The following is a 16364-nucleotide window of genomic DNA, read 5'->3' as shown; positions in this document are numbered from 1 at the left end:
ATTTCTGGCCTTTTACTTTCATAGAAATTTTAATATCAGCCTGTCAGGGTTCTCCAAAAAAATTTTGGGGGGATTTTGATTAGTAGTGTTTCGAATCTCTAGATTAATTTGTCGAAAAGTTGTCTTTATGGCTTTTCTAATCAACTTCCAAACTTCTTTAATGTCTTCTAATTAAATATTTAAGATTTTTCATCATAAAGGTCTTGTATATCTTTTGGTAATTTTATTGCTAGATACTTCTTTTTTTTTTTTTTTTTTTAAAGATTTTGTTTATTTATTTGACAGAGACATAGCGAGAGCAGGAACACAAGCAGGGGGAGTGGGAGAGGGAGAAGCAGGCTCTCCACAGAGCAGGGAGCCCGATGTGGGACTCGATCCCAGGACCCTGGGATCATGACCTGAGCCGAAGGCAGACGCTTAATGACTGAGCCACCCAGGTGCCCTAGATACTTCTTTATAATAATATTATTTTATAAGTTCTACTTTCAAAGGTATCTTTGGCATGTAGAAGTAGTTGACGTTTATATATTAATTTTAAATCCAACCACTTTGGTAAACTCTTATTAACTTATGTACACAATCATATTATCTGTGAATCAATTTAGTTTGTTTCTTCATTTATAATACTTAATGCTTAACATATTTCTTGCCATTACTAATGTCCTGGCTGGGACACTAGGATAATGTTCACTAGAAGTGCTGAAGCTCGGGGTGCCTGGGTGGCTCAGTTGTTAGGCATCTGACTCTTGATTCCAGCTCAGGTCATGATCTCAGGGTTGTGAGATCTAGCCCTGCATCGGGCTCTGTGCTTAGGATCCTTCCCCAACCTTGTGCTCTCTTGCTCTCAAAAAAAAAAAAAAAAAAGTGCTGAAGATCAAGACATCCAGACATCCTTGTTCTGCATTCTCTCTGTGGGAAAACTTTCAGTATTTCACAATTCAGTATCATGTTTGCCATACGTTTTTTGTAGATACCTATATCAGATTAAGGAATTTCTCTTTTTTTCCCCTAGTATAGAGGGATTTTTTTTTTAAATGAATGGATGTTAAGTTTTTAATGTTGGTCTTTCTGGATCTATTGAGATAATTTATGATTTTTCCCCTTTAATCTGTTAATGTGGTGAATTCTATAAATGGATTTAACTAACTAAAAACAGCTTTATTTTTCTGTAGTAACTCCAATTTAGTCATCGTGTTATCATTTTATATAGTGCTGCATTTGGTTTGCCAATATTTTTAAAATAATTGTTTTTATGTTTATTGCTGAACTTGGTTTATAATTTTCTGTTCTTATTCTTTTAGCGAGATTTTATTACTAAGGTTATGCTAGTCTAATAATATATGTTGAGGATTGTCCCCTTGTTTTCTGTTTATTTGAAATAGAACCACTTTGGAAGTTAGTAGACCTTGTCATTTAAAGCCATCTGCGCCTGGTATTTTATTTTTTGGAATTTTAAAAAACATTCTTCAGTTTCTTTATAAGGTAGCTTTTAAATTTTTTCTTGAGTCAGTTATTTGTAAGTTAAATTTTTCCATTTTTGCTTAAATTTTAAACATTAATGTAAAGTTTCCAGTGTCTGTATTGGCCTGTTCCTGTGTGCAAACAATTATGCCAGCGACCTCTAATAAGAAATATTTGTCTCTTATTCTGTGGATCGTTCTGAGACAGTTCTTTGGGCCATGGGTCAGCTGGAGCGGCTCTTATTTTTGCTGTACATTGCAGCTGTTTCAAGATGCATGTCCATTAAGGGAGACTTTGCTCAGTCTGTGGCTAAGAGGGGTGGCTTTGTTACTTCTCTCATTTCAGGCCAGAGGGACAGTGGCTACCTTTGGGTTTTATTCTCTTGGGAGTAACACCTGTACACATACATCTCAAGCTTCTGATTGTATCACATTTACTAAAATCCTGTTGACTAAAGCAAATTACCATTACATGGCCAAACCTAAGGTTAAGGTAGGGGAATACATGCTGCTTATCTCCCATCAGGCTGTAACAAGACTGTGCATATTTAATACTACAGGATAGTAAAGAAGTGGGATTACTATTTCAGTATACCACAGATACACAGATCTTAAGGTTTTTTTTTTATGTTTGTAGGCTCTGTAGTGATCTCTTCTTTTTTTTCTTTTTTGAAGTTGGTAAATTATCCTTTCTTTCCTGATCTCTTTTTTAAAACCTATGTTTTCCAGAGAAACCTCTGGAAAATTTATCAATTTATTAATCTTTTCAAAGTATCCACCTTTGTTCTTTATGATCCGTATTTTGTGTATATTTTTCATTTCATACCTTTCAGTCTTTAGTTCATTCAGTGGTGGGATGCAGTGTTCTGTATATGCCCAGTATGTAAAATTTTTCTAACAATGTTCAGATCTTCTATGTGGTGTTTTGTTGTTGTTGTTGTTTGTTTTGCTTGATCATTTTTAATCAGTTAACAATAAATATTATACTGTCTTACAATGTTTGACTATTTTCAGTTTCTTCTTGTAGATCTAAACAATTTTTTATTTTGAGGCTATCTTGATTCTTAAGTGCATAAAATTCCAGTTTTATCTCTCCTTGGTGAATCGAACTTTTCATCATCGACTTCTAAATCTCTAGTAATATATATACATTTTTTAAAGTCGGTTCCATGCCCAGTGTGGAGCCCAGTACAGGGCTTGAACTCATGACCCTGAGATCAAGACCTGAGCTGAGATCAAGATTTGGATGCTTAACTGACTAAGCCACCCAGGTGCCCCAATACTTTTGATTTTTTAAAGTCTCTTTTATCTGATGTTAATAGAGCTATGTCTGCTTATATGTTTTTTCCTATTTTGTCTGTTATATTCATTTTTTACATATTTGTTCATACATATTCTTTTACTTTGTCTTTCTGCACATTTTAGATGAATATCATGTAAACAGTATTAAGTTGGATCTTTAAAAATGTAGTCTGGCAAATTTGCCATTTGCAACATGGATGGATCTAGAGGGTATAATGCTAAGTGAAATAGAGAAAGACAAATACCTTATGATTTCACTCACATGTTAAGAAACAAAACAAATGAACAAAGGAAAAAAAAAGCAGATTGAAACATAGAGAATAAACTGGTGATTGCCAGAGGGAGGGTTGGTGGGGGAATGGTGAAATAAGTGAAGAGGATTAAGAGTACATTTATCATGATAAGCAATGAGTAATGTGTACAATTGTTGAATCACTATACTGTACACCTGAAACTAATAGAACACTGTATGTTAACTATACAGGAATTATAATTTTAAAAACATAAATAAACTTTAAAAAAATAAGAATTATTGAATCATTCTATTTTATACCTGAAACTACTGTAACACTGTATGTTAATTATACTTGAGTTAAAAAAAAATCCACTCTAGCAATTTTGTTTTTTAAATTGACCATTCTGTTTGTTTTATAATTACTGATACGTTTGCACTTAAACCTGCCATAATATTTGTACTGTTTTTGCCATCTATTTTTAATGTTTCATTTTTTTTCTTTTCTGTTTTGCTTTTCTTTAGATTGATAATTTTTTAAGTTAGTTTAATTCCCTTTACTTGTTTGGAAACTATACCTTCCTTTTTAGTTATTACATTAAACATAAACAGAGGGCGCCTGGGTGGCTCAGATGGTTAAGCGTCTGCCTTCAGCTCAGGTCATGATCCCAGGGTCCTGGGATCGAGTCCCACATCGGGCTCCCGGCTCAGCGGGGAGCCTGCTTCTCCCTCTGACCCTCTCCCCTCTCATGCTGTTTCTCTCTCGCTCGCTCTCTAAAAAATAAATAAAATCTTAAAAAAAAAAAAACATAAACAGAAATAATATATATCCTTAATTTATATTAATAAATACCTTTCTCTTTTTCTGGGCAATATAAGGACTTCGTTTACCTTTCCCATCTTTTCATTCTCTGTATGTATTAAACTTCACAAAAACATTGCTTCATATAGTCAAGGTACATTTAGAAATACCTGTATATTTATTACCTTTTTTTTTTTCCACTCTTCATATTTTCTAATTCCTTTTGTCTGAACACCCTTTGGAATTTTCTTTGAGTAGATCTACAGACCCTTTTATGTATCTAAAAAATGTTTTATTTTACCTTCATTCTTAAATGATATTATTCGTGGTTATAGAACTCTAGCTTGGTATAATTACTTTCAGTTCTATGAAGATAATATTCTGTTGTCTTTTGGCTTTGGTTGTTGTGGAGAAGCCAGCTATTAATCAGTATGTTGCTCCTTTGAAGGTAATGTGTTTCTTTTTAATCTTTCTCCAGTTTTGATTTCATTTGTCGAAGTATGATTTCCTCATTTTCTTATGGGCTTCTTGAATCTGTGGAATAATATCTTTGATTAGTTATAGGGGATTCTAAGCTATTATCTCTTTAGATATAGCTTCACCTTTCTTCATGGGACTCTGGATGTGTATTGAATCTTCTCCCTCTGCCTTGTAGCCTTATTCTTCATTTTCTACATTTTTGACCCTCTTTGCTGCTTTCTTGATTGTTTTTATGATTTGTATTTTAGCCCATTCTTATGCTATGTCAGTTTTTCATTAAACCTATCCTTCAAGACATTGATTTTAGTTATTTTGACTTCTTAGTACTCGTCTTTCTTACTGGTTCTTTTTAAAATCTGACATTTTTTTTCTTTAGTGTTTCCAGTTGTCTGTCAGTTTTCAAGCTTGGCTTTTATTTCTTGGACACTAAAAAACTATTGAACATAGTTGTTCTACATTCTTGTGTTTGATAATTCCAATATCTGAAATCTTTAGGATCTATTTCTATTTCTTTTTTTCTGCTAAATTTTGTTCATGGTGCCCTGTTTTCTTTGTATGCCAGTTTTGTGTGCTTGACCATGTATTTGAAAAATTAGGGGAGTGATTTGACAAAAGCTTTCCTTTCCTTTTCCCATATATGGACTAGAATTTATCATAAAAAGTAAATGAAAGCTCATCGTATGTATGAGCCAGGAGTGCTTCTATTAAAATTTTGTTTATACCGTTAAAAGTTATACATGAATATATGTTCCCAAAATTTAGAGAGTTCATCTTTTCTTGTTTATCTACTTCATGCATAATTCATTAAGAGACTATAAAGCAATATTTTATTTATTTACTTTTTAAAGATTTATTTATTTGAGAGAGAGAGAGCTCGTGCATGCACACGCTGGGGAGGGGCAGAGGGAGAGAATCTCAAGCAGATTCCTTGCCGAGTGTGTAGCCCAATGCGGGGCTCAGTCTCACAACCTTGAGACCATGGCCTGAGCCAAAACCAAGAGCTGGATGCTCAACTGACTGGGTTAACCAGGCGCCCCTATAAAGCAATACTTAAAAATAATTTTTTTCAGGTGAAATACTTCATCAGTCCCTTGTGAAATAATCACAAATGATTTAAGGTTATCTAATTTTGTAATCCTTAACAAGTAGAATGATTGGGATAGTTATTCTTAGCTTTATGAACTCAATTCTTTTTAGTAATTTAATTAATTTATTCAACTATTGTATTGGGGAAAAATTTTCAGTTATATATTAAGATGTAAGGATTTAAGGATTTATCTGTAGAGGGAATGTAGGTAGATACATGGTATCTTGACCAGTTTTACTTCCAGGTAGTCAACATAAGATGTAATAACTTCCTTATGGAATAATTGCCAAAAGCCTCCTGAAGGAAGCAGCTGAGGAAAACCAGAAATGTGAATCCATCAAGGAGATGATCCAGAAGTAAAAGGTTCAAATTCTAGTGGTATAATATCATAGTGTTTTTGAGCTATTATATCAAATCTAGGACTTAGGATGGTTGTTTGTTTAGTGGCTCTTAACTCTGACTTAATGCTGTTTATCTTCTGGAGAAATTTTAGAAATGTATATTATTGGGGCACCTGGGTGGCTCAGTCGTTAAGCGTCTGCCTTCTGCTCAGGTCATGATCCCAGTGTCCTGGGATCGAGCCCCGCATCGTGCTTCCTGCTCAGCGGGAAGCCTGCTTCTCTCTCTCCCTCTCCCACTACCCCTGCTTGTGTTCCCTCTTCGCTGTGTCTTTCTGTGTCAAAAAAATAAATAAAATAGTGAAAAAAAAAAAAAGAAACATATTATTGCCTAGGTTAATCCCTAGGTGATTCCAATATGCAGCAAGGTTTAAGAACCACTCCTATGGTATACCATTTTGAGGAGGAGTTTAATGAACTAGTATTGCAATAATTTTTAAGCTGTATGTTCTTTCGAGATATCACAGTGGTTGCTTCCTGAAGGAGGCATTATGGGCAGTGTTAACCCCTTCTTCAGGCATAGCAGTTTTTCTGTTTTATATGCTAGGAATCCATTTAATATTTCATTTGTTAGAAGAGTTTCTTTGGTTAAAAAATTCTGATTTCCCTTGGCTCAAAGGTAAAATGGTTCTTAGATTTTCAGTAATATGGCAGACTAGATAACTTGAAAACACTTTGAATCAAAACACCTTTTTAAATATCAGGTTAGTTTGCCAGAAACTAAAGGGAATGCCGCAGGGCAAAAACAAAGAAATCTGAAAGCTATTGGTGTCTGTTTGAATGGACTTTGGAGGTGCCCTGAAAGAATTTGCCTGTGGAGGTAATATATTAATTAGCCTATATTGCTAAAACTTAGTGGCTTAAACAGTTTTTTTTTATTTTGCTGATAGTTCTTTGATTCGGTAATTTGGGCAAGGCTCAGCTGGGCAGTTCTCATCTTAGCTGGACTCAGTTCACCAGCTGATTATCTGACTAGGGGCTGGGTAGTTTGGCATGGTCATAGCTGGGACAGCTTGTCTCTGCTCCAAGTTATATGTCATCCTTTACACGCTAATTTTGGATTAGTCTCAAGATAGTAGAACAGAGTTCTAAAGAGAGAGAGGGAAAGAATGCAAAGCCACTTGTAAGGCATAATGTCAGATCAGATACACTGTCATTTCTGCTGCATTCTGTATTCAAAGCAAGCCACAGGTTAGAGCCCAGGTTTAAGACATGGAGAAATAGATTCCCCATCTTTTTTTTTTTTTTTTTTGTAAAGATTTTATTTATTTATTTGACAGAGCATAAGTGGGGCGGGGGCGGTGGGAAGCAGCAGGCAGAGGGAGAGGGAGAAGCAGGGTCCCCGCTCAGGGGGCTCTATCCCAGGACCCTGGGATCATGACCTGAGCCGAAAGCAGACACTTAGCCGACTGAGCCACCCAGGTGCCCCAATAGATTCCCCATCTTGATGGAAACAGCTGCAGAAGTCATATTGTAAGCATAATGGGTATAGAGAGAAGAATAATTTTGGCTCTTTTGATAAACAATATACCATAGAGGGCAAAGGAGTTTAGGAGAGGAGATGAGACCTAAGAACTGATAGAATCATTAGTGAGGCCTGAGAAACGATCTCCTCCCAGTAAAACCACATCATGGAAAGAGTTCACCATGAAATACTCCCTTGCTAGCATAGGAGACTTTTCTGTCCTTGGTCTAGTTTCGGGTTTGAATCTCCTCTGAGAATCTGTAACCACAGGACTACTGTAAGGTGGGTTTGGCGCTTGTCAAAGTCACCCTGGGTTGGTGTTTATGTATTAAATTTCACAATGTATAATGGGTTTTAAATGAAAAACAGGGTGGCAGATTTGGGGTAAAAAAAAACTTCTAGAAATGGGATAAAAATTTCATCATTGAAATTTAAAATAAAGTGGGTAATTAAAATAGGTTAGACACACTGCTAAAAAGAAAAGTATGATTTGAAAAATAGATCGAGAGAAATTACCCACAAAGGGGCATGGATATAAAAGAGAGATTAAAAGATAGGTAGGATATATTGGGAAGTTGCAACATTTGTATAATACTATCAAGGAGAAAATAATTGAATAAATGTGAGAGAGACAGTATTTATAGAAAGAACACTTAAGAATTTGCTGGACTTGATTGAAGCCATAAAACCTGAGATTGAGGAACACAAGGCCTGAGCTGGATAATCATCTTTAACCCAAACATATAAGGTTCCTAAACATACAGTGGTGAAACATCAGAGGGAGTTGCATAGGTTCAGATTAGTGGGTTTTTTCAGCTTCAGTTCTGCAGTTTCTTAGATTTGCTTCCACTCTGCTACCTCCAAAGGAGTCTGGGTGCATAGATATAAGGATCAGTTTCTTTAGAAGAAAGGAAACATTGTTTCATTTTATATATTTATGCATTGTTTTATTATACACACACACACACACACACACACCCCGCTCAATCTTCTGATTGGCACTGGATTACTTGCCCAGTTCTTACTTTAAAACTTTTGATTGGTGTCCAAAGGTGGGTCATCATAGATCCTTTAGGCTAGAATGTTACAGGGAAGGGAATGGGAGAACTTGGACAGTATAGTTAGATGCTACCTCTTGTGCTGAGTCATCTCTTATACGGGATTCCACTGTAGATCTGGGCCTTTCTAAATTTGGACATTTGTGGAAATTTTCTGGGTGGAGAATTCATTCAGTGTAGAGTAAGACTTTTAATAACTAATTTGCACAGAACATTTTAGAACTATAATGGTTTTGTTAATGTATTTTTGAAGAGAGAAATTATCAGTTAATATTTGTGTGCTTTTCTAAATGTAAATTATTTGGAAGATATCAAAGTCTGAGATTTTCTATCATTTTACTCTAGGCAGCACACTTCTGCTTTTGTTCCTTCATCAGGACGAATTTATTCTTTTGGACTTGGTGGTAATGGGCAGCTAGGAACTGGTTCAACAAGCAACAGGAAAAGTCCTTTCACTGTGAAAGGAAATTGGTTCCCTTATAATGGGCAGTGTCCACCAGATACTGGTAAGTTTTGTTATATTAAAGTTTTGCTACACACGTTGAAGTTGTTAAAATGTTGCTCTTAAATGATGAAGTTTTCTATGTTTGAAATGGAACAATTCCAAAATAAGTTGTTTAATGAAAATACCAAGATACAGAATAGTGTATACATTTGCTTAGTTTGTTTATACTTCCTTATTTATGCATAAGCAAACTCATGGTAAAGTAGTAATGGTTTCAGAGGGCTGAGCGTATGGGAACTGGGTGGTGGCTCGATGCCAGTGGGCAGGAGTATTTTTGTTTTGTGTGAAATACACATAACAAAAGTTATGAACTTAACCATTTAAGGTGTACAATTCAGTAGTGCTCAGTACATTCACATTGTTGCACAACCAGTCTCCAGAACTCTTTTCATCTTACAAAACTAGAACTCTGTATTCATTAAACAGCAACTCTGCATTCACTCCTCCCACGCTGGCAAACACCATTCTACATTTGTTCTCTATGTATTTGACTTGGCTCTGGGTACTCATGTAAGCGGAATCATACAGTATTTGTCTTTTTGTGACTGACTGACTTCATAAATTTAGCGTAATGTCCTTAAGGTTTATCCATGTTGTAGCATGTGTTAGGATTTCCTTCCTTTTTAAGGCTGAATAACATTTTATTGTACATATATACATTTTGTTTATCTGCTCACCTGTTGGTGGACACTTGGATTGTTTCCACCTTTTGTGACTGTTGTGAATCCTGTAAACATGGGTGTACAGATATCTCTTGAAGATGCTGCTTTCATTTATTTGGGTATATACAGGACTTTAAAATACATGACAATTTCTTTCCTTTTGAAATTTGAATCCTATGAATATATTACCTATTTAAAGTATTAAATTTTTAAAATTTGCTTTCACATCCCTACTGCTTTAGCCACATCTGTGATTTATTTTTATTTTCTAGTATTTTTTCAGTAGATCTGGTTATTTTTTCATTGGTATTAATTTACTAAGGAGTTTGAAATATTTGAATGCTGTTTTCTCATTTACTTTTTTAACATGCTGCAACTAAAATATGCTTTTTGGGGCACCTGGGTGACTCAGTCGGTTAAGTGTCTGCCTTCCGGCTCAGATCATGATCCTGGAGTCCCACGACTGAGCCTTGCATCAGGCTCCCTGCTCAGCAGAGAGCCTGCTTCTCTCTCTGCCCCCACCCCACTCGTGCTCTCTCGCTCTCTCTCAAATAAATAAAATCTTTTTTTAAAAAAGATAAAATATGCTTTTAAAAATATATTTCCTTTATCATCCTAAACTATTCCTCAGAATTTTCTTCTTCTTCATTTTACTGTGTCTGATTTCCTTAGGGATTTTTCTTTGAATTGTGAGGACTGGGGTCTGTCAAGATTTTATTCAGTGATGAGCATACTATGAAGGTTGATATTTGAAAAGGTCCATAACTTTTTATGAATGACCTTGAAGATTATTTTTTTGGTAACTACAAAGGCTATTCTCAATTATGCTTTTATTTAGCAAAGGTCAGCAGATGATACTATTTTTTCTTGTTTTTGTTTCATTTTGTATTTAATATATGCCTTCATTTTCTTCCAGTCACTCTTAGGTTTAGAACATGCATTTTAGTAATACTGTTCTTGTGTACTTAGTGCCATGTTGGTATTTTATTATATTAGTTTCTTCCATGAAGAGCACTGTTAATAACATAACAAAGAGATTTTGTAATTTTATTTATTTATTTATTTATTTATTTATTTATTCATTTATTTATTTTAGATTTTATTTATTTGATAGAGAGAGACACTGAGAGAGGGAACACAAGCAAGGGGAATGAAAGAGGGAGAAGCAGGCTTCCCGCCGAGCAGGGAGCCCGATGTGGGGCTCGATCCCAGGACTCTGGGATCATGACCTGAGCTGAAGGCACACGCTTAACGACTGAGCCACCCAGGCGCCCCAAGAGATTCTGTAATTTAAAGCAGCATGAATATTGTAAAGAATCACGTATTTCTGTTTGTAAAGTTTGGTCACTTCGGGGTGCATTTTGTTACCCTTGAAACTGTACCTTGAGATTATTTGCTTTCAAATGGGAAAGGAGATGGAATTTTAAAATTAGTTGTTTGGCTACAATTTAGTTTCATCAGAAGTTTGTCGATTCACAGTAGCCAATAGGTGTGAACAACTCGAGTGTCCCATCAACAGATGAATGGATAAAAAAATGTGGTATGTGCATGTAATTGAAAATTAGCCATAATAAGGAATAAAATTTTGATACATGGTACAACATGGATGAACCTTGTAAATACTATGCTAAGTCAAAAGAGCCAGACACAGAAGGACAATATATCATAGGACTGCTCTTATATGAGGTACCTAGAACAGTTAAATGTATAGAGACAGAAAGAATAGTGGTTATCAGGGACTTGGGGAAGGGGAGAACGGAGGAGTTGTATAATGGGTACAGAATTTCTGATTGGATCTTTAGGTCTAAAATGAGTCTGTTATAGGCAGCATGTAGATGGGTCTTGGTTTTTTATCCATTCTGATACGCTATGTCTTTTGATTAGAGCATTTAGTCCATTTACATTCAGAGTCATCATTGAAAGATACGAATTTAGTGCCATTGTGTTACCTATAAAGTTGGTGTTTCTGATGATGTTCTTCGTTCCTTTCTAGTTTTTGTTGCTTTTGGTTTTTTCCCCAGAGTCTCCCTTAATATTTCTTGCAAGGCTGGTTTAGTGGTCAATGAACTCCTTTAGTTTTTGTTTGTCTGGGAAACTCTTCATCTCTCCTCCTATTCTGAATGACAGCCTTGCAGAATAAAGCATTCTTGGCTGCATACTTTTCCCGTTCAGCACTTTATATATATCCTGTCATTCTCTTCTGGCCTGCCAGGTTACTGTGGACAAATCTGCTGTGATCCTGATCTGTCTTCCCTTGTAGGTTAAGGACTTTTTTTTCCCGTGCTGCTTTCAGGATTCTTTCCTTGTCTGTGTATTTTGTGAATTTGACTGTGATATCTCTGGTGATGGCTGGCTTTTGTTGAATTTAATGAGAGTTCTCCATGCTTCTTGGATTTTAATGTCTGTGTCCTTCCCAGATTACTTAAGGGGAAATGTTCAGCTATAATTTGCTTAAATAAACCTTCTGCCTCTTTTTCTCTCTCTTCATCATTCTGGGACTCCTATGATATGAATGTTATTAATGTTTTAATAAGTCACAGAATTCCCTAAGTCTGCCTTTGTGATCCATCATCTTTGTTTCCCTCTTCTTTTCAGCTTTATTATTTTCCATAATTTTATTTTCAGTATCACTGATTCCTCTGCTTCGTCTATCCTCATTGTTACAGCATCCATTTGGGTTTGCATCTCATTTATAGCATTTTTAATTTCAGCTTGACTAGCTTTTAGCTCTTTTATCTCTGCAGTAAAGGATTCTCTAGTGTCTTCTGTGCTTTTTTCAAGTCCAGCTAATATCCTTATAATTGTTGTTTTAAATTCTAGTTCAGACATCTTACTTATATCTGTATTGATTAAATCCCTGGTCATCATTTCTTCCTGTTCTTCCTTTTGGGATGAATAAATAAAATAAAATAAATAAAGCAAAATAAAACAAAAATTTTAAATTTAAAAAAATAAAGGAAGCTAGGTGTGTTTTGGTCTGCTTGTTAAGAGAAGCTTGATAGACAAAGATAGAAAATTAAAAATTAAAAAATATGTAGATAATTTAAAAAATAAAAGAATTGCTCTTTCTGTATCCAAAAAAACAAAACCAGTATCACCTCGGGTGCCTGGGTGGCTCAGATGGTTGGGCGTCTGCCTTCGGCTCATGTCATGATCCCAGGGTCCTGGGATCGAGTCCCGCATCAGGCTCCCTGCTCCTTGGGATCCTGCTTCTTCCTCTGCCTCTCTCTCTCTCTCTCTCATGAATAAATAAATAAAATCGTTTAAAAAAAACAAACAAACCAGTATCACCTCTACCAAATGCACTCCCAGCAGGGGGAACCGTTTCTCCCTGTGCAACCCAGGAGATCCTCAGCCTGCTCCGCCTGCTCCTGTGGCCCCGGCTGCTTCCCTCCCTGAGTGCTGCCAGGTAACCCTGGCTATGGCACTGACCTCCAAAACTTCAAACTCTGCGCTCTGCTGTTTATAAAAAACTGGCAGTATTGAAACCCTCTCCTTATTTCTAGTCAGTGGTTTTGGGAACATTTCTCTTGTACAGTCCTCTGTGTGTTTTCACTCCTCCCCCCCCCCCCAACCTCTTTCTCTCTCCCCTTGTCTCTCACTCCCCACTCCACCACTAGGGCTCCCTGCCCTATGCCGTGCCAGGGGCCTTTTTCTCCCATGAATCAATTCTCCACAGTTCCTACCTTCCATTGGTCATTTTTTCTGTTTATAGATGTGCAGTAAAATGGGAAATTTTATGTATATTTTACCACAAATTATATATATATATGTGTGTGTCATATATATAATGGTTGATAATTATTTTGCACTATACTAAGGCTGTGTAGGATAAAAACTAGTTAAATGTGAATTTAAATTTTTTTAAGTTTTATTTATTTCAGAGAGAGAGAGAGAGAGAGTGTGGGGAGAAGCAGAGGGAAAGTCTTCAGACAGACTCCCTGCTGAGCACGGAGCCTGACACAGGGGTTGATCTCATGACCCATGAGATCATGACATAAGCTGAAACCAAGAGAGTCAGATGTTCAACCAACTGAGCCACCCAGGCGCCCCATTTAAATGTGAATTTAATTTGCTCAGTCCCTTCAGAGGTGAAGCCCATGGCCCCCACCATAAATCACATTGTTAGCATAAACTATCTGATGTGGCCTCAAGGTCACAGGTAAACAAAAACATTCTTAACAGGATACTCCAGACTTTGGGATTATGCCCTTGGAGTTTGGTATAGGGCAGACCTTTCTTTAGAATGTATAAAGTTTGGACAACTGTGTTAGTGTTCTAGGGCTGCTGTAACAAAATAGCACAAACTGAGTAGCTTGAACAACACAAATTTATTGACTCAGTTCTGGAGGCTAGAAATCCAAGAAAAAGCAGGGTTTCTTCTTTTTTTAAGATTTTATTTACTTATTTGAGAGAGAGCATGCACAAGCAGAGTTGGGTGGGGAGGGGCAGAGGGAGAGGGAGAAGCAGAGAGTCCAACGTGAGATCATGATCTGAGCCAAAAACACTTAGCCAACTGCGCCACCCAGGCACCCCAGGATTACTTTCTTCTGAGGGCTATAAGGGAGCCTCTGTTTCATGTGTCTCTCCTAGCCTCTGGTGGTTTGCTGGCAATCTTTGGCATTTCCTGGCTAGTAGATCATTGCCTTCATCTTCACATGGCATTCTCTCTCTCTGTGGATCTGTGTCCAGATTTATACCTTTTGACCCCTGTCACCCATCTTGTCCACCCTCCCACCTGCCTTACCTCTGGCAACTACCGATTTGTTCCCTGTATCTATGAGCTTTTTTTTCCCCTAAGATTCCACATGGAAGTAAGTGAGATCATACAGTATTTGCCTTTCTCTGACTTATTTCACTTATCCTATTACCTTCAAGGTTCATACATGTTGTAACAAATGGCAAGATTTCCTTCTTTTTTATGACTAAATAATATTCCTGTGTGTGTGTGTATCAGATTTTCTTTAACCATTCATCTATCGGTGGACACTTAGGTTGCTTCCATGTCTTAGGTATTGTAAATAATGCTGCAGGGAACATGGGGGGGTGCATATATATTCTCAAGTTTGTTTTTTTCATTTTCTTTGGATAAATACACAGAAGTAGAATTGCATGGTAGTTCTATTTTTAATTTTTTTAAGGAATTTTCATACCATTTTCTATAGTGGTTGTACTAATTTATATTCCCACCAACAGTGCACAAAGGTTCCCTTTACTCCACATTTTCACCAGCACTTGTTATTTCCTGTGTTTTTTATAGTAGCCAGTCTTACAGGTAATTTCTCAGTGTGGTTTTGATTTGCTTTTCTTTGATGATTAGTGATGTTGAGCACCTTTTCATGTACCTGTTGGTCATCTGTATGTCTTCCTTGGAGAAATGTTTATTCAGATCTTCCGTCCATTTTTAATCAGATTATTTGCCTTTTTGCTATTCAGTTTTATTTTTTTGCTATTCATCTTTATTTTGGATATTAATCTCTTATCAAATATATCATTTGCAAATATTTTCTTCCATTCCACAGGTTGCCTTTTCATTTTGTTGATGGTTTCCTTTGCTGTGCAGAAGCTTTTTAGTTTTTCTTGTCTTTGCTTTTGGTGTCAAACCCAAAAAATCATCTCTAAGATTGATGTCAACTACTGCCTATGTTTTCTTCCAGGAGTTCTATGATTTCCGGTCATAACGTTCAAGTCTTTAATCCATTTTGAGTTAGTGTTTATGGGGTAAGATAGTTGTCCAATTTTATTCTTTTGCATATTGGCTGTCCAGGTTTTCCAACACCATCTATTAAAGAGATTGTCTTTTTCCCATTGTATATTCTTGGCTCCTTTGTCATAAATTGACCATGTATTTGTGGGTTTATTTCTGGCTTCTCTATTCTGTTCCATTGATCTAAGTGTCTGTTTTTATGCCAATACCATACTGTTTTGATTATTAGAGCTTTGTAATATAGTTCAACCCTGCCCTAGCTCTTGGTTGTCTCTCAGACCTTTGTGATTGTCCAAGCAGTCTTTTATTTTTTGTGGTTCCCACTAATTGAGGGTGTGCCAAGGCCTGTGGGTGTCCCAAATGGGAGGATCTCAGGCAGCACCTAGATTCAGGCTGATTGGAAGCCAGACTCTCAGGCAGCAGCTTTTAAAGTATGCAAATATATACGGTCCTGTGGGACCACAAGTGAAAGTCCCACTAGCCACCAGAGAGCCTAGAGGGGTCCCCTGGGCAGCAGCCATGAAAATCAGGACACCAGACCATGCATGGTCCAAGCTCCACTCCAGGAGATAGCAGTGACTTGTAGTAATGCAGAGGACAGGGCAAAGAAGGCATCTGCTAGCCTTAGTCCCCAGAGATCACCTTAGTAAATCGATAGATGTATGCTAAACCAGAAGCCTGCCCCTAAGGTCGAAGCTCCAGGACATGCAAGTAGGCCTTTTTCACAGAAAGACTGGGGGTGTATTTCAGTCTGCTGTTTGTGCTGTGACTGGGGGGTGGTAGCCAGCCAAGAACTGTCTCTTTGATTTCTACAGCCCATGGGAACCCGGTCCCAGGAATGCAAGTCCCGCAGTCCACCAGAACCAGGCAATCGGGGTATCCACTAGGTGGCAGCCACAAAAACCAGGGCCAGATGTGTCTACATTTCCCCTGAGGGGAAATAATGGTGCTCTGGCGTGTGGCAGAGGGAGAACACAGAGATAAGGCCCTCCTTCTGAGGTCTCTAGGGAGGATTACAGTAGGCCCTTAGACCTGTGTTTAATTAGAAGCCTGCCTGTCAGGCCACAGCTACAAAGATAAGCTAATGGGACTCTCACAGAAAGATTGGGCATCTTCATCTTTTGTCTCTTGCTGTACCCTAGGGGTGGTAGCTGTTTAAGAACTTTTTCTGTTGATTACAGTCCTGTGAGACCTGTGAGCATAAAC

General features: G+C 37.1%; 1 protein-coding gene across 6 annotated transcripts in view; it reads left to right on the top strand.

Moving 5' to 3' along the window:
* LOC118018625 (probable E3 ubiquitin-protein ligase HERC4) overlaps nucleotides 1–16364 on the top strand; it is a 131369-nt gene that overhangs the window by 53801 nt on the left and 61204 nt on the right. For all 6 annotated transcript variants that reach the window (XR_004681441.1, XR_004681442.1, XM_035017325.1 and 3 more), the window contains one exon: nucleotides 8630–8790. Coding sequence is in view for 4 of the 6 variants with exons in the window: in XM_035017325.1 (XP_034873216.1) it covers nucleotides 8630–8790 (161 nt within the window). In the remaining 2 variants the exon portion in view is untranslated. The remainder of the gene's footprint in view (nucleotides 1–8629; nucleotides 8791–16364) is intronic.

Source organism: Mirounga leonina, unplaced genomic scaffold (assembly GCF_011800145.1).
Source record: "Mirounga leonina isolate KUSES-001 unplaced genomic scaffold, KU_Mleo_1.0 Mir_107, whole genome shotgun sequence".
Taxonomy (NCBI): domain Eukaryota; kingdom Metazoa; phylum Chordata; class Mammalia; order Carnivora; family Phocidae; genus Mirounga; species Mirounga leonina.
Note: the sequence above shows the minus strand (reverse complement) of the source record. Positions and strands in the feature narration are given on the sequence as shown.